The 18,895-nt window shown below is 52.7% G+C and overlaps 1 protein-coding gene across 1 annotated transcript in view; it reads right to left on the bottom strand.

The window, feature by feature from the left end:
• CACNA1E (calcium voltage-gated channel subunit alpha1 E) overlaps positions 1-18,895 on the bottom strand; it is a gene marked incomplete at its 3' end in the record, with an annotated part of 95,580 nt that overhangs the window by 49,658 nt on the left and 27,027 nt on the right. Inside the window, exon 7 of the mRNA XM_082312089.1 lies at positions 9,246-9,349. Coding sequence (XP_082168215.1) covers positions 9,246-9,349 — 104 coding nt within the window. The remainder of the gene's footprint in view (positions 1-9,245; positions 9,350-18,895) is intronic.

Genomic DNA, 18,895 nt, shown 5'->3' on the forward strand with positions numbered 1-18,895 from the left:
ACTTGGCATTCCCCTCACTCAGCCCGAGCGCATCTCTGCTCGCTCCCGGACAGAGACCCTGGGGGATGCTGCCACGCTCGGCTGCCTTCCTCCCCAGGCCCCTGCACCCTCACTCGCACCAGGGCAGCGATGCTTTTACTACATCAATGCACTTCGCTCAAAGGGCTGGAGAGCCCAGGTCTGGTTTTACTGGGAGAAGAACCCATGTGAAAGCATCCAGCTTGGAAATGTCTCCTTTTTTGAAAAAACCCAAACAAACAACAAAAAAAACCCACAAAAAACCAACCACAAAAAAAACCCAAACCAAAAAACCAACTAAGAAAAAAATATCACAGATGCTGCAACCCACATGTATCCTTTCTGGAGCTTCTTTGAGTCCAGAGCGGGTATATAGCACTGGGCACATCAGCATTGTGGCTTCTATGCTTTGAAGCTACAAGCCGACAATCTTCAAACCCATCAATTTGTCGCCTTTTGCCACCATTAAAGACGCCTCCAACAAATCAGTTAGCAAACAGGTCTTGAAACGATATGAGGCAGCAGAAAGGATAGGATGGGAAGAGGAAAAATACTGGATTATGTGCTGAGGATGAGGTAGCAGTACCATGCTGCTGTGAAAAAACCCATATATAATGGGATGTATAACATCAGATAATACTGCTGCTCTCCTCAGCACTTGTGAGGTCTCAGCTCATGGCTCTGACTCAGTTTCGAACACCACAATTTGAGGAAAAACTGCCTTCGACTGCAGGAAGGTGTCAGGGAAGGTTATGGGACAGAACTGACAACAGACGGTTTGGAAAACACGGATGAGACAGTTGCAAACCAGGGGGATCAGATGGTATTTACCCAAGAGGTGTAAAGGAACTAAAGTAAGAGTGTTGAACTAACTGTGCAGTCTGTAACCTGGTGCTTCAACTTAAACAGACGGTGGCAAGCAGGCACAGCAGAACTGGCATTGCAGACTGGGATTATTGCACTGAACTGATAGTAAAGGCTAGAGCAGGGAGGCCAAAAGGTACAAAAACCTCTGCAGGGGAAAGACATGCCTCATAGGTCTGCTTTGAAGGAGGCAACAAGTTTTTTGGATAAAGGTAATTGCTTGATTTAAGTTCACTTGAATTGCCAGAAGTAGTAAGAGAAGATTCAAGGTCAGGTTGGACGGGGCTCTGAGCAACCTCATCTAGTTGAAGATGTCCCTGCTCATTGCAGGGGGGTTGGACTAGGTGACCTTTAAATGTCCCTTCCAACCCAAATTATTCTATGATTCCTTAACAAAGCTGGATTGTCTTGAGAAAGTCTTCCCATGAAGCACTAAGTGGTGGAAAAAAAAAAAAAAGGAAAACGGAAACATCCTATTTCTTGCATTCCCTTTTAGTGGTGGCCATTAGCTTTTGATCATTCCTGTGTACTTTGGTGAGAGTTACGTGTTCACTGCGTTGTGACAAAGCTGCAGCAAGAAACGGAGCATACAGCTGATGATGCTAAAGAGAGCATATTTATAGAGTGCCGGCAGACACACGAGTTGGGGAATGAAAAGCTGACAAGCTGTTGGTGACATCGAATGATAAAATGGGAAGGAGCTGGGAGATACCAGCCCTGAGATTACCCATTACATCACTGCCCCATTTAAGAAGGGGCAGATGCTGATGGTTACCAGGTCCTAAAGGTGCTTGTATTAGACAGGATTGATACCAAGCAGCATGAACAATTCAGAAAGACCTCACCATGCTAGTTTGTGTTGACACCCCACGCTAAGAGGAGAAGTGAACAAAAATAGAGGCAGAAGGGAAAGGCAATGACAACATGAAGACACAGGGAGAAGGCAGCCCAAATGGGAAACTGTCTCCACAAGTGGAGAGAGGACAGAAGGGCTCCAGATGAGGAGCCACCAGAAGCACAGTCAAGACTCCCAGTCCCACTAAAGAGCTCCGTTTATAAGCTGGTCCCTCACAGAGACATGGGCCATCGTGGCTCCACATAGGGCCCAAACAGCGAGGACAAGGTCACCGTGGGCTGTCTGCATTATGGGACACTGCTCTTCCCAAGGAGCTGGGTTACAGGTGCTGCTGCCAACGGGCAATGGGAGGACAGATTAGACAACCTGGAGATCTCTTGGGTCCAGGCTTTGGACAGCTTTGAAGATAAAGTTCAAGAATTCAAATAATTGGTATTTGCTGCAGAGCCAGAGCAGCAATGGAGACACTGAAATGACTCAAAACAGTGAGAAACACAGGAGAACTCAGACTTTGCATATGCTCGTGGGGAATGCAGCCCACTGAACAGCAAGGACTTTAAATACTTCCCCTCTTCTCTTCAGTAATCCCCATTTCTTGTCTACAGTTAGCTTCAGTCAACAGGCTCTCATTCATCCAAGAGCAGGTTCACTCATTGCTCAGGCACGGCTGGGCATCCACTGTACGTTGCTGCAAAGCCTGTCTCTCACCAATGGATCCCAGCAGAGATACAGGTGTCCAGTCCAGCCTCAGCATTCCAGGGTGGAATCAGCTCCAGGCAGCTCGATGCCTCTCCACACACTTCATGCATGCTCTCCAAGACTAAGAAGTACTCCATGATCAAAGTGAGAAAAGCACGCGTGAATGCTTGCTTTGTGTTCAGCTCAACCCTCCTGTGACCTTTAAAAAAAAAAGACAGGTTTTCCACGACGCTTGGGCTGGGCTCAGAGCAGCCAACAGTTTGGAGAGCTTATTGTTTTGAAGTAGAGAAAAATAAATGACAAAGAGGACAAATATCACCAGGAGAAGGGAGCCACTGACATTCCAGTTGTAGAGTCTCAGTTTCAACATTTTTGCAAGAGTAACAACGCTGAGGTTTGCATCTCTGTCCCCATTGCTCAGAGAAGTCTGTTGTTTGCAATGTTGCACCAAAGGCAGCAATAGCATGGTCAACCCATGCTGCAAGAAAGCTACAGGAAGGGGGCAGAGGTTCTGGTAGCCCCAGCAGCAAGAAGCAGAGACGGAAGCTCTGGATTTTCTTTCATTCTTATCAGGCAGGGCTGGTATGAGCAGCGCAGCTTCACTGCTTCAAGAGCCCCGGGCTTTGTTCACAATCACTCCCACTGGCTCATGCAGCGCTGGGAAAATGTTACTCCTCCCCTTCCCTTCTATGCTCCAGTTTTTATCCTCTGTAAGCAGAGAACAGTTTTATAGTCCTCCTTTACAAGTGACAGCGATCTGCAGATGAAAGGTGCGGGGCCAGTACCGAAGGTGAGTTACAATGTGGAAAAAAAAATCACCAATTTTCAACATTTCATCATGTTAACGTCCCAGGAACTTTCAAGCACTCTAATTGATGCCTTCAACACAGAAATACAGTGAATTCGGAACCAACCATCAAGTGTGAAACCCACAATAGAACTGCTAGATATGTCACTCTGCCGCTGCTAAACAAACAAACAGCCACCCACGATGCACAAAGAACTGATAATGCTACGTGATTCATTTGGGACATCCTGTCTACTTCACCCAACAGGAGTGCCCAGCAGCCTCTTGCAAGCACGGAGTTGGTCATGGAGGAACTGGGCATCTCCAAAGCCATCCACCAAGTCAAAGAGCTGCGGCCACGGCCACACAATTGCTGTCATTAAGCAGGATGACAGAAATTATGAAGATCTGGAACAAACAACTCCAAAAGCCATCTGTAAGCAAGAACTACCTGCTGAGTGCTTTGTCAAGAGAATCAAAACCAAGCCTTTTCACCCACAGTCCACAGACAATGCGCAGTCCACAGAGCAGATTTGCAAGTAGGCATGAATAAGAGCAAATCTGAAGCAGCTGAGACACGCTGGCAAACAATTTGCCAAGAGAAATCAAAGGGGAAAGTCACCAAGTCGTCTCTTTGTTGTGGATTTTTTTTTTTTTATCCTGTCCGGCTGGCTGTAAGAGGAGTTGTTATTCCCTGTAACACTGGGGGATACGGCACACCAGACACGCACATCTCTTGTCAGGCAGCTTGTTTGCAAAGGGCTTGGAGGCCCTCCACAGAAAGGTGGTACAGCAAAGCAAGGCAGAGAGGCACTCATTGAATATGGATGCCCACCTGGCTGCTGAATATAGATGAAGATCTCAAAGGCTCCTTTGCCTAACTCATGTTCAAATACCACACCAATGACACAAGAGCTTCCCCAGAACAAAGCGACAAGCATGGCCATTTCTCACCAAGCATGGCCCGACCAACGTGCATCCCATGATGGTGCTGGGGGACCTGACAGGAGGCATCACAGCCCCCCTCCCCACTACACCCACACCCCCATTTAAAAGTGGTTCCAACTAGTGAATCCCCAAACACACAATGGGCACAGCCATTTTGCATCTCATCCCAGCCACTCCCTGAGATGCTGCAACCATTAAAGAAAAAAAAACAAAAACCAAAAAACAAACAATGCTTCCAAGCTTTCATGCTTCCAATATAATATTTCTCAGCCATGTTTGTTGGCCTCTTGCTGTCCCTCACAATCTCCCCACAAGCCTTCCTGCTTGCGGCAACATGTCTCCCTGCTTTCCCCTCCACAAACTGCCTACCTCTGAGACATTAATCCTCTTCCCAGCATTTTTGCCTTCAAACCACCTGATCCAGCTTGAACGCACGGTGCCCAGGTTTTGCGTAGAGCTGGGAAAAAAGAAACCTGCCTCCATTGAAAATGTACACTTGTTCCTTCAACGCCCTTATTATTAATTGCTATAAAACTTAATTTTATTCATCGTTTGTTATGCCTCAAAATTGGATGGGAAAAAAATTCAAATTAAATGAAGAGAAAAGATTTCAGAGATGATACAGAAGGCTCCTGAAGGAGCTGAAGAAAACTCTCCGGAGACTGGGAACACAGCGCTAACCCAACCTGAAAGAAAGAAGATCTTAAGACAAAGAAATCTTGCCAAATTGATCCTTTAATTATAACATTAGTCGTTTCTTTCAAAGGCTTAGTGCAAGAGCTGGGGGTGGGGGGCAGAAAAGAAAGGGAGAAAAGACTTAACATCACCAGGATGAGTGGAAGCAATTAGGAGGATTTAAATTACTCTCTTGTTTGGTACGAGGCAGATGGATTTCATTTTTCTTGCCATCGTGCTCAACTTCTTGCTCTGCCATCAGCTTCCAGAGGTCTCCTCCTTGGCAGACCCAGGACCCAGCCTTCCCAGGTTGGGCAGCATCCCCTTCCACTCTGCACCCACTCGGCTATTGCCATGGACCACGAATACCAGTAATTACAGCAGCTTTGTTACCCTGGAAAGGGGCTGGAAGTATGAGACTGGATGGGGAAAGGAGTCTACCAGCCCTCAACAGGAGGACAGATGCTGCAGTGAATGGAGGACAGCGATTGCAAACCATTTCTTCTCTGCAGGGGCTGGGGAAAGGGAGATGGAAAAGAGTCAAAACACAGCCTGTCTGGTATTAGAAACTCTGCATGAGTCCTCAATGTTATACCTCCAAGCACGGCTTATTTTTTATCTTCACTCTTTCATCTTCTTGCTCCCAGCAACAAGCTAGACATAAGCCATCCTCTTGCCAGGAGGGGCAAAGCAGGCAGGACCTCTGCAGTGGCTAGGACAGGACCAGTGGTGAGCTGTGGTCATTACTGGGATGGCATTACTGCCACTGCAGCACCATGCATGCCACAGGCAGCAGGGACAGGACAGCGCAGCTCTCAGCCAATCTCTGCTGGTCTGGAGATGCAGCCTGAACACACAGATCCAAATTGTTTTACGTAAGAAACAGCTGAGAAAAAAAACCAAACCAAACCAAACCATTTCACAAAGAAGGGAGAGCAGCCCTTTGCAAATCTCTGGCATGGGGCACGTGCAACATCTGCATCCCCCTGACTCAGAGCTGACCGACCGCAGGGCACTGCCCACAACGGGCCATCAGCCGCAGGGCAGGAGGAGGTCCCGTCCACCCCTCCTACTCCTCCTGCAGCATGCAATTCTCTCTCAGCACTACAGCAGTTCTCCCTGGGAAGAGGTGCAGAGCTGCAGGTGCACCCTGCCCCACTGCAGCAGGGTGCTGGATGACACCAACCTCAGACCACAGGACGGCAGCAGGCAACACTTGATATGAGTCTCAGCATCTTCCTGAGCTCCCAAATCCACTGGCTGCCGCGTGGCAGAAAATAGGGCATTTCAGCTGATGCTCCATCCTCACTCGCTCCCACTGACTTTCTTCTGCCAGGATTATTTTGGTAGCTTGTGTAGCTTTAAAAGCTGAGCAGTCACATCTCCTTGGGCTTCATACCTGCTCTCAAAGAGGAACAGGGCCAATTTTTTTTTTCTTTCCCGCTTTCAGTTAGAATTAATTGATCCCTAATTGCACCCATAGAGGGGGAAAGTTAATAGACACAGTAATAAATGCCAAAGCCCCAGAAGAACTGGCTCTCCAAGCCCCTGCCTGGAGCGACTCCATCTCCTCTTAATAGCGTTGCATGCAATTCCAGCGCATGTGTGCGTGCTAGTATTTAGAGAGAAAAATCGAGGAGCCTCAGTATGATGGAAATAATTTCTTTTCCTCTCCCACATACTTTGTGCTTAGGAGCAGATGGATCCAGGCTGTTTACATCACGGAGGTCATGCCTCAGCTTAACAGTTGGGGAACTGACTGTTGGGAGAGATGCGCATCGCAAGCAGAAGATTGCTAAATCTGGGCTCCGGCAAACTTCTGATGGTGGCAAGTTAAACATACAAATGTCCTCCTGCAGCCTCTTCGCATTCAGGACCTGCCTCGGGTGTTTGATTGTTTCCCCAAAGAAAACCGCTGCCAAGACAAAGCAAGGGCAGAGAGGCAGCTCTGCAGCAGCTCGTGAGCATGAACTTCAAGAAGAAGGCTGGAAATCCTGAGCGGACCTCGTTATTCGTCGGTGCAGATGGTGCAGTTTGAAAGCAATGTGGGTCCAGGTTTCTGCAAACAGGCTACCAGGGCTTGCTGCTCACCGCTGCACCCCAAGTTAACAGAGCGACCGTGGTTTCAGTTAGCTGGGCATGGCTGCCTGTCTTCCCCCAAGGCAGTACTGTAATGCTGGGGAAAGGTTTCCTTTGTGTGGAGGTGTTTCCATGGAGCTCATCCCCAAAGTGACCTTCTCCTCCCAGCTCAGCCCAGCCGCGGGGTGTGCAGGGGGATCCAGCCAGACCCTGCCTGCTCATCCAGCTCAGAGGCTGGGGGATGGAAAGGTCACCCTTCCCCTCCCACAGCAGAGCCAAGTGCTCTCTTCCAGCACAAAAGAATTGCAAGGAGTGTTAAAACCAATAAAAACTAAGCAAGCAAAGCGACTTATAGCACTCAAGGACATACATTGTTTGTGTGCAGAGGTGCCTTCTCCTGCCTCGTGTCGCACCCCTCTGCGGTTCCAGCAGCAGCTTTGGCAAGAGGATGCTTCACCACTGCCGAGGTACTGCATCCACCGAGCCACAGAGGATGCCTGTGGCCGTGGCCAGGCAGGAGAGCGTGCACGGTGGCCTTGCCATGGGGTGTCAGAGCCCAGCTCACAGCCTCCTCTCACCTTACTCAGCCCTCCGGGGAGCTGAGCAGTCACGCTTTTCCCTAGGTATCTGGCACGCCACAAGAGCATCTCCATTGCCAATTAGGCCACCCACCCACTTGCATCCTTCCCCAATACAAACCCTATTAACGATAAACAAACAGTCGAAATGCCAGCCGGTGCCTGGGAAGAGCCCTAGACAACTGCATCCAATTCAGTGGGTGCAGGAACAGCTGCCTCACACAGTCCCAGTGCAGGCAAGCACTGAGCATGGACCAGGGCACGGGTCGGGCATCCCAGCAGCCACCCTGTGGTCTTCCTGCCAGTGGCTGGCTCGCAGGCCAGAGCGGTGCTACCTCGCTGTGTCCCCAGGCGGCTCTCAGCATCACACCAGCAGCAAAAGCCTCAGAGTCCACACAACACACTATGTTGGCACGATTCAACACTGCAAGTAAGGGGCTTTTCTAGCTGCCTAGCACCAAGCTTCCTAACATTCCTTCTCTGGGCTTTTGTAGGAAAGTTCCTGCTTGACACTGACACCCAGATGGCCTTTGCTCAAATCCCCAAGCTGGATGTAGCATAAGAAATGCAAAAGCCACCCAACACTGCTTGGACATCTTCATCCCATGAGAGGTCCCTCTCTGCAAGGCAGCATGAAACCCTTCCTGCAGCCTGTCCCCAGAGCCCCTGGATTCAGTCAGACCCCAGACTGAGAGCTGGGGATATTCAACCCACCAACAGACCCTGAAGCCCAGCCTGCCGCTCCAGAAGCACTCCTGAAACCACCACCATCACACCCGAACTCACGGGGACACTTAGGACAGTGACAGAGATGACCGGGGCCAGTCTCCACATTGATCCCTGCATCTAAGGGCTTTCCAGTGGGTCAAAACAGTGCTACGGTGGCTTTTTTTTTTTTTCCTGTGATGGGCGATTAGGAAAAAAATTACCTGCTGCTGGGCACAGGGTCCCCGTTGCCACCTGCAGCAAGTGCAAAGGAGCCCACATCCCCCTCCCAGTGCCGGAGAGGGCATGCTCTCCCCATGCACCAACCCCTACCAGCAGTTGAGGATGTGCTGATGCAACCACAGTTCATTGTCATGGAGACAAGAAGCCTTTTTCTCTCCAAACCCAGCTTAATAGCTTGGATTCAACCCTCCTTTCCCCTGGGAAGAGCAGAACAGGGACAGTTGCATTGTCCTCACATCCCTGGCTTGTCCACATGCACCCCAGGCACCCTTACCCTCACCAGTGTGCATCCGGCACCAGGCACATTCTCCTGGCCACAGCTCCTCCACAGCATGGAGATGACTTGCATCGCTCCCACTTGTGCCCCAAACCCATCCCAAGCCACGCCCACCACACTCCACCAGCCAGCAAAAGCGCACCCCAATACAAACAAATCCCAGACTCAAGCACATTTCCATAAAGCTCCCCCACGTCTCTCCCTTCCAGCAGGTCCCAAGCAGCCAGAACACTGACACTGACCATTTCTCGCAGGTGACCAAAACCATGAGCTCTTCAGCAAGGTGAAACAACAAGAAAGCATCTTCAACTCTGCCCCTTTCCTGGCTCCCCAGGGAGCGAAGAAGGTAGGCAGAGCCAAGGAGAGATCCCTCACTGTGGGGCAGGCAGGCATGGAGGGGACGGGGGGAACCAGCTACTGGGGTCCTGGGGGGCACGGCAGTACCGGGGGGCAACCTTGGGGCTAAGAGGCAGGGGACGAGCATGGCCTGGAGGGAAAGGATGGCGTCTCGCTTACCCCGACAGCACTCCCAGGACAAGGTTGAGGACAAAGAAGGATCCAATGATGATGAGGGGGATGAAGTACAGCCAGTTCCAGGTGGCTCCTAAGGCATCATTGGTCTGGAGGGGAAAAAAAAAAACATGTGTGACGTTATGTTCAACACCAGCACCCGGGGCAGAGGGAAGGTGCATTAGCTCAGACGCGGTGGCAATTCTCCCTCCAGGCTGACAACACCAGGCTCCTCGGGGTGATGTGGCCATGCCCGCCAAGCCTTGACAGGCACCGGGCAGCTGCCTGTGCAGGCAGGTATGCCCAGACAGGGGCTCCCGGCCATCAGTGCCCCGATGCCCCTTGGCATCCTGCCCCAGCCACACTCTCCTCCACGGTCTCCAGCCCTCATCGGGTAGGAGGAGATCTGCCTCCTCCTGCCATCCCTGCAGGGATGCAGAGGCTGTTAAGACAATAGTATAGTCAGAGGTGCAGGGCGCTGTGGCCTGAAATCAGGGTGCTGAGGATGCGGGGGCCACCCTAAGTGTGGCTCCCCCTCCCCGGCAGCTTGATTTGGCGCTCCCCTGTGCATCCCACCGAGACAGGGCAAAGCAGCCCCGCAGCAGCAGTGCCTGCCAAGCATGATACAGGTTAAGAGGGAAAGATTTATAAGGTGCCTTAGGGCCAGCAAAGCTGGCGGCTAAAGAAGAGGCAGCCAATGCTCATCCTTCCATGCACAGGGGGAAAGGGGCTGGTGCGGAAAAGACCCACACCTTCAAATGGGCGTTTTGCTGACAGCACCATCACTACCATATTGCAGACACTCTCCTGCCCCGGGTCCATTACCCCAACCCCAAGAAGCTGAGAGCAGAGGGTCACTCTAACCATGGGGCAAAGCCCAGCAGCTAAAAAGGCTGCTGGCAAGCCCTGCTCTATACCTCCAGACATTTATTCACTGAGGCTTTTAATAAAGCAGTGCCCCTCTGTACCTCACAGCTGCTTCCCGGGCCTCATTTGTCCTCCAGTGTCAGGCACAGCGCACATGACGCCGGGCTGGAGGGTGATGCGGCAGAACGTGACTGTCTGGGGGAGGTGGTATCAATCTTGTTGCAATGAAAGACTCTTTCTCTTTTCTCTCTCTTCCACCTTCTCCCCGTGCTAATTAAGCCCTCATCTTCGTCTGAGTCACTGGCACCACATCTCCCGGTCAGCCAGTGCAGGAGCCGAGACAAGGCTCTGCAAGGGGAGAAGTAAACGTCCAAGGGGGAGGGAAAGCCACCACACTGGAGTCTTCCTCCAGTGACCGAGGCATCAGCGGGAACCTCAGCCAGGCATCCCCACCACCCTGACGCTGAGCCCAAGGCAGGAAGGACAATGCCGGCACATCCCACTGCAGGCACCGATCACAGCACTGGGAGAGGGATGCTGTGGGCAGACCCCAGCTCTTGGCACACAGCAGCAATAAGGACTTTGAGGCTGGGGAAAGCATCTGGAAAGACTCACCACCCTCCTCCTTCAGCACCAGGGAAACCACACGTGTCTTCTCAAGGTCCTGCACCTTTCAAGAGTCCCAGGACACCACTGCCCCTTTCCTTCGGGCCACGGGACAAGCGAGCACAGGGAGGTGGGAATGACGCATGGGAATCCTGTATAGCCAACGCTCATCACCACCCTCCAAAGACACCCAAGGCCACTGTGCTCTGCTCTGACAGCACCGTTTGCCATGGCATTAGTCTTCAAGGCATCGTGAAACTCCTCAGCCCAATCTTGGCAGGGCTTCAGCTCCCCGCCAAGATGTCATTGCGTACCTGCCACCTGTGCCAGGATCGCTTGCCTTTGAAACTGGATCCTGCCCAAAAACCATGGGCTTTCCCCAAGGTCCTTGGCACAGGGGATGCAAAACAGATGAGCTCCTTTCCTACAGGTGAAGAAGATACCTTCCCCCAGGGCTGGGCTATCACCACCCCTCCTTTGGCCTTCCCCCCTCCAGTGATGCACAGCAGGAGATGGAGTGGGAGACGGGGATGAGATGATGGAGCAGAGGGCAGTTTCCCCAGGGTTATCAGCCAGTGATACCAGCAACAGCACCCAGACCACCTCTTCCCACTGCAGTTTGTGGACATGACCAAAGCTGGCGGCACCAGGGACCCATAGCTGGGAAAGCTGAGGCAGGGGCTCAGCAGGGCCTTGCCAAGACAGGCTGTCTGCGATCTCCACCTCTACGTGCATTTGTGTACCCAGCTCCCATGGGGGTGGAGGTAAAGAGGATTAGAGAGGTTTTAGGGGTTTTGGGGGGTTACATGTCCAGCACTACTAGCAGCCAGTGGCTCCAGGAGGGGCACTGCTGGGGCAAGGGAGGGGATGGGGAGCTGTGGCCATGGACCCCACATACCCAAGGACACACCACTGACCACAGCAAGCTCAGGAATGGTCCCAGCCACCCAGGATGGTGTCAGGAGGCCTAGGAACAGTCCTGCTCCGAGCGGCCACATGGGTCCCCTGGCTGGTGCCAGCTTTGCCAGGATTCTCCAACCCCAAGACAAAATTTCTCAGGGCACATGCCAACACTCCCTACAAAACCAGGAGCTGGTGATGCCCAGCCAGGCTGTGGTGGCTCCAGCCCATCATCTGGTACCTGCTCAGCCACTCCAACTGCCAAAATTTGCCCTTTTATTCCCCAAGGAGCTGGAAGAGTTGCTCTGGTACCTTTGGGTACCAGGCTGCAGAGGACCCAGCCAGGGGGACAAGGGGGCTTGTTTGGGAAACACAAGGGGCTTGGCATTTCACAGGCCCTGCATCCTCCACTGCTTCTCTAGCCCATGGCAGAGAGCATGACCACAAAGCATCCGATGCAGCAGGGCATCAGCACGCAGAACAGCATACGTGCATGCCCGTGTGTGCATACACACGTGAGTGGATGTTTTCCCATCTCTCCACTCCCAATGCTGAAGCACATCTGCCCAGGAAACCAAAGGAACCACCACACCTGGCTGTGTTTGCCTGAGAAAGGACGCAGACTGACAGGGTCTCACAGAGTTGCTGAGTCTAGACCCCCTTGCATCATGCAATCTTCCCCAGACTTTTGTCAACTCTACCCTAAAAACTCACTATTCCCACTGGAAGGTTCCTCAAGCAGATTCTCTAACGGCTGCTCTAATTTTCAGCCTAAATTTATTTGTGGTCATTTTATATATCACTCTGTTGTTTTACTAGCATTGCCCTTTGGCTGTAATACTGTTTCCCATCCTGATGTATTTATAGATAGCTATCATGGCCATCCCCAGCCTCTGCTTTGCTAGCCAAAGCTAGGTTCCTCCAGTTCCTCCGGTCCTCTCTTGTATGACTGGCTCTCCCTCTCTATTTTATCTAGTAGCCCCTTCCCTGCTCCAGTCCAGGCTCAGTTCATCTTCCCTGGACGCAGGAGACCAGAGTGAGAGATCCTGATGGGTTCCACTCCACCCCTGCACGATGCTACCGAGACTTCACCATCCTGCCTGCAAACCTCCCTGCCCCTCCGGGGCACCACTGGCCTGCGGTCACTCGCTCATCTCATCCTCCTCCACGCTGATACTTCCCAATTAGCAAGACCTGGACTCCTAGCAGATATCTTTGCTGTTCCTCAACAAGCACATAGCTTTCCATTTCTCACTGCATCCCACATGTCTTCCTCCAGCCCTCAAACTGCTCCAGCCCTGATGGCAGCCTCCATCCCCCCAGCTCCAGGAAGCCAGCTGAGGCTATAAGCTGGAAGCAGGAAAGCCCGTGATTCATCCCTGAGGAGCCCCGCTGGTCACTACCAGCCACTATATCCCCTTAACACCACTCAGTGCCATCCTGACGCTGCTCGCTTCCCTGCCAGCTTTGCAGAGCTCCTCTTCTCCTTCCTCTCTTCTCTGCTTCATTAACACTTTCCCATAGCAAAAGCTTTACTACAAAGAGCAGCTCTACACGTTTCCAGGTCTCCGATGCCAGGTTAGCCTGGCATGACCTACCTTTGGCAAACCCATGATTCATTTCCCTCTTTTGCCTTCCAAATCTGTTCCAAAATGGCATGCGATCGAGGTCAGGCTTACAGTCCTATTCCTGCCTGCCTTACTTTTATTCCCCTCCTCCCCCCGCTTTTAAATATAGGCATCGCATTCGCTATTCTCCAGTCAGATGGTGCCTCCCCCAACTCGATGGAGTTGTTAAAAATACTTGTTACCAGACCTGCCATTTCATGTGCCAGCTCCCTCCGAGAGCCGGGGGGGGAAGCCATCCCGAGCACTGGGCTGATGGGTGCGATGGTCTCGGCACTTGGCTTCCACATCAGCTGCGCTCGTGGCCATGTCCCTGTTCCCACTATCCAGCCCTTTTTGCAGCCTCTGTCTTTGTGTTGACCAAAAGCCAGGATGAAATATCGATCCGTGCCCAAATCTCCCCAGCCGTCGCTTCACCGTGCCTTGCTTCCATCTGTAGGGAGCTTCTTGCCGCCCCTTTGAGCATCCTTCACAAGGTCCATGTCAGCACAACTTTTGGCAGCTCCCATAGCACTTCCCAACTTCTTCAGCACCAAGATGTAGTTGTCTTTACTGAGCAGCCAGCCCCTTTTCCCATCCCTTCGGGGCATTGTTTGTTCTTAATATCACTCCATAGGCAATGGTTCCCCTTGGTCCACTGTGCCTTCCCACACGTTTTTTCCCATTTGCTGAAGGTAGGAGGAGGTCGTCATGTGCAGAAGTCAGGGTACACACAAGACGTTTAATCCTCAAATTGCATGAATGAGGTAACTCCTTTAACCAAGAAATTCCTTGCTCTTGCCCTAGCCTTGCAGCAATGCTCGGCTCCCTGTGCTGCAGACCCGGTCCCATCATTCACCCAAGCCCTTTGGGAAACAGAGGAGCTGCCTCATGGCTGATCTTTGCCGCTTCTTCCCTTCCCTTTAAGACAACCACCTTTTTGTTATGCACCCCACCACCACCCAAGCTCTCCCACGGCCACCAGACCAAGAAACACATTTGCTACTGCCTCCACGCATACCTGAGGCACCAACACAACCAACATGAGCTTGTCAGTGAAGACCAGGGAGCCACAGCTTCCCCAAGGGACTACGCACCCAACGGTGTTTCTCACGCAAGGCATCAGTGGTGACCCCCAGCTGGAGCTGAACCACCACATTCACATCTCGGACGTGACCCATCCCACTGCCAGCAAAGCCTCCAAGCCTATAAATGACACCACTAAGTTGTGGGAGCAGGACCCTTGTGGGGTAACAGAGCCAGCACGGCGGGTGCCCACCCGGCAAAGGAGTCCCCGCTGACTCTTGATTCTCAACCCCCAGCACGGGGTTATTCTTTCGGCAGCTCTTGTGTTGGGTTTTTTTTGTTGTTGTTTTTTGGGTTGTTTTTTTTTTTTGTTTTTTTTAAAGGGTGGGAAAAGGCGCAGGGAGCTACAAAAGCAGGTCTCACTCGGGGGGCCAGAAATCTAAAGAAATCTTAAATATATACCCGAGTCGAATGCAAAGCACAAGCTCGCAGCCCACACATACCCTCCCTCAGGCTGCGCTTGCATGGGAAACTTTAGGATTTCTTTGCTATAGGGGAAGAGGGGAAAAAAACAAAAATAACCCACAAATTCAGTCTCTCCTACCTAAAAATAAAGAGAGAGCATGTTCTGCCTGTGCAGGGCGCCTTTAATGGTCACTCATTGCCCACCAGCTTGGGGAGGGCGACTGAGGACTGAGGCTGTGGGCACCCAACCCATTTGTGGAGCAGCAGGACACAGGGAGCTGCTGGCTTCATTCAGACAGCAATCCACCCTTGTTGATTCTCCGGTGTCTAGTAACAGGGGTGGGCTCCCACTTCAGGCTTTCCCTGGAGAGGAAGGGAGTTTTCTGCCCCTTTCCCAGTAGGGGTTGCATCCTGGAGACCTCCATGACCAGCTTGGCCAACGTCAACTGCCCACGCTGATGCCCCATAGGCAGTCAAGTCCCCTCTCAAAATCCATCTGCATTAGAAAGAGCCTCTGCGGTTTCCATTTGAATCCAGACCAAAACGGCACATAATTAGATTAGGGTAATACACATTCATTACTGTAACTGACTGGCCATGACGCTCGGGGGATACGGCAGTGCTGTGCTACGGGGCAGGGGGGAAGTCCACGGGACCTCCAGTGGCACGGGTGGCCCCATCCTGATCTCACTGTGGTCCTCTGCCAGGGATGTCCCACCCCACAGAGAGCTCCCCCAGGGACCCATGGCTTTGCCTGCATTGACAGGCAGGCTTGAACGGGCAGGGATGGGGTGACCAAACCATCTCAACTGCAGCAGCTGGGCAGGAGAGGTCTGCCTGTCCCCCCGTCTGCAATCCTAGTGAGGAGGTTTGGGGATAATGGGAAAAGCCAGGATCTCAGAAGGCTTTGCCCTGGGCGCTGTGCCTGCCTTCCCCAGCACTTCCCAGGGGCTTGCTGCCCGGCGCGGGGGCAGAGCGGACCTGACGGGACAGTGGGTGCGAAAATATCACAGCTCCCATGATTTGTATGCCAAATCCTCAGCTTGGCAACACCCAATGGGCTTTGCCTGGTGGCAACATGCGCCATCCCCCCAGCATGACCTCCACGGCCCCCAACCTGATCCTTCCTGCAAACCACGGCTGCATCCAGCTGAGAAACACATGCAGGCCAGCAGGAACAGCCTCAATTCTCCATACTCCAGCAAAAAGGGAAAAAAAAATAATTAAAAAAATACCTTATAGCAGATTCCCTGACCTAACTGGTTCCCTCAAGACCTTGACACCCGCTGCTGCTCTCTCCAGCACAGTAACAGATCTCTTTCTTCCCTTTAATAGCAGTAATTTGATCTCATGCATGCAGGGCCATGCTTCACTCCCCACCAGCCCTGCCTGGTATCCATCAGTGACCCCAGCGCTGGACAAGATCTGAATGAAAATGCTTTGCTTTTCCAAATCAGGTTAATGAGGAAATTGGTACATTTCCTTTGCAGGACCAGGGCTAGCCTTGCGGCAGGATGCATGCTGCCACAGCTGCGCGCTGGGGTCTCCAGGCAGGTGGGCACCTCCCACCCGATGCCCTGCTTGCAGCGCTGCCTTTCGCTGGCCCCGGATTGCTCAGGGGTGTCGGGGACAGGCAGCAGGCAGGAGTCCCTGCAGAGGGGCCCAGAAAGCTCAGCAAAGCCCTCAGCATGTGGGCATGCTTGTGTCTGTGCATGCGTGGGAAAGGGGAAGGAGTGGGGCAACAGGAAAGAACCCCAAATATTTCATTTTTCTGTTTTCTAAATGGAATGCAAAAAATGCATTGCTAGAAGCATTACTAAAAATCAAGTGTTTTCAAAATATTTTCAATAATTATTGCTCTGTTCTCCTCTGATCCACCGAGAAACCACACCCAGATGCCCCAGCATCAATCCGCAGACCCTGACCCCACGTGTTCTGCCTCCTCCTCCTCTCCCCCAGCCATCCCTCGCTGAGACCCCCCAGCTGCCCCCATCTCTGCTCCCAAACCCCCACCTTCCCCCTACCCGGACCCCTCCTGAGCCTTCCCCAGCCCCGTATGACAGCACCCCCTTAACTGCCCTGCAGGCAGGATGAACTTTTCCTGACAGGGTATTTGCAAAGCTTTGCTGCCTTCGTTAAACCCAGCACTTGGCTAAGGCAGCACCAGCGTTCCCAGTGCAGATCCTCAGCATCAGGCTCAGACACGCACCAGTGCTGCTGCCTCTCCTGCTGGACCTGGAGCCTGCACGCTGCAGCGGGGCATGGTCTTTATGGGGTCAGCTTCAGGTTTTTCTTCAGTGGAGCCTGGTGATTGCCAGGCTGGATCCCTGCTTTGTTTTGAGCACACTGCAAGCCCAGAGAGGCAGCTGAGGCCCCGCAAAACATTTCCTAAATGGAGGAACATCCCCAGCTGTGATGCTCTGGGACAACAGACCCATACGCAACCTTCCTGAAGGACCCCAACTCACCACAATACCCCCAGTCCAGCCCTGATGCGCAGCAGCACACGCACCAACAGAGAGGCTTGGAAACAGCTTTGCAAAGCCTCGCCAGCACAATTTGCAGCACCAAACCCGCTAATGAAATTAGAGACCCTGGGCTTAACAAAGATGAGCAGCGGGGGCCAGGCAGTGCCGAGACCCCCTGCTACCTCCTCTCCTTGAGCCTGAAGTTGTTGGGCAGTGCCGGAGCATCGGTGCCAGAGCATCAGTGCCTCCACCAGCCCCTCGGCTCCCCTGCTCCTGCCGGCAGACGGTCTAGGAGCGAGACTTTCCCGCGCGGGCAGGGAGGAGGGTGTGGGCAGGGAGCTTGTGACAGAACATGCCTGCAAAGCTGGGAATCCAGCAGACACAGTTTGTTTCTTGCTGTGTCATTTCAGCACACACACACAGGGAAAAAGGGGAAAAAAAAAAGGCAGGAACATTTGGCAAGCTGGCGAGGGTCTGGCTTTGCTGAGTGTGGAGAAAGAGCCGTTTCTTCCAAAGGGAGAAGAGGGTAAAGCAGGCTGGCTGCTGTGCACGTGCCTATTGGGGACGGACTCCAGCACCCACAGCTGGCGGCACACAAGCTGCCAGCTCGGGCACCAACAGGAGCCATTTGGGGAAAAACAGTTCATTTCATTAAGTTAGGAAGGTTTTAAACCTTCAGGGTTGGAATTTGAAGTCTCCTCTCTGAAGTCCTCACTAACTGAATTGCATTTAAAACACTCAGCATTTAACATTTCAGAGGAAGAAGCAGGAAGGGGCTCCGTCCTGTGGTGCCACAAGTGCCGGGGACTTTTTTGCAGCCCCCGTCCCCCCTCCAGCACACAGCACACCCCGCTTCGCCTGCACGGCCAGGAGCTGCCAGGAATAGCTGCAGAGGCATTAAGATCTGGGCTTGCTACCGAGCTGCTAAGAGCACTGGGTGTTGATTAAATTTTCATACCTCCCCGACAGGATATTTTTTTGTGTTGCGTTTTAATTTAAAACACACAAGAAGGGACTCCTTTTCCCTTTGCAAGCATTCCAGCTCCAGACCCTGGCGACGTCCCGGGGCAGAGAGGCTAAAAAGCCAAGTGGTTTCCCTCTTTCACCATCCCTCCCATCTCCTCTACTCTCCAAGCCTCTGTCCCTCCTCCTCCTCTCCCCAGAGATCATCTCTAGCCAGCGCTGCTCCTTGCCAGGAGCCACTGTTACCCATCACACTCCCAGCTTCACCCTCCACAGTGCCCGAAGGAGCAGCAGGGCAGGCTCAGCCCCCAGCTGCAGGACCATTGTTGTACTGAGCTCCTCCAGTGCTCTGCCCACCACCGTGGCGTCAGGGCAGGTGCTGTTTTGGGGGGGTCTTTGCACCACTGGCCGTCGCTGCAGAGTCCCTACAACCCTCAGCACATGGCTGGCACCGCTGCAGCTCTCACTTTGGGACCAAGAGTCCCAGGGGACAGGCACCAATGTCCAAAGGAGCTGCAGCAGCTCCTGGAAGCACCAAGGCTCAGGGAGGTTTCCCAGCTCATCTTGGGTCTGAGCAAACCCCAACAGGAGCAAACTCCTCTCTGGTCAAGTCATTAATTTTGCTGGCCCCTGGCTGCCCCACATAAAGCCAGGCACTGCCCTCGCTCTCCAAAAGGCAAGAGGAGAAACACACCCAGACCTGCATGATGCTCAGGTCCCGCTCACTCTGTTCACACATAGGTGCTTCGGGGAGAGC

Source organism: Platalea leucorodia, assembly GCF_965183815.1.
Source record: "Platalea leucorodia genome assembly, chromosome: 5".
NCBI classification, from domain to species: Eukaryota; Metazoa; Chordata; class Aves; order Pelecaniformes; family Threskiornithidae; genus Platalea; species Platalea leucorodia.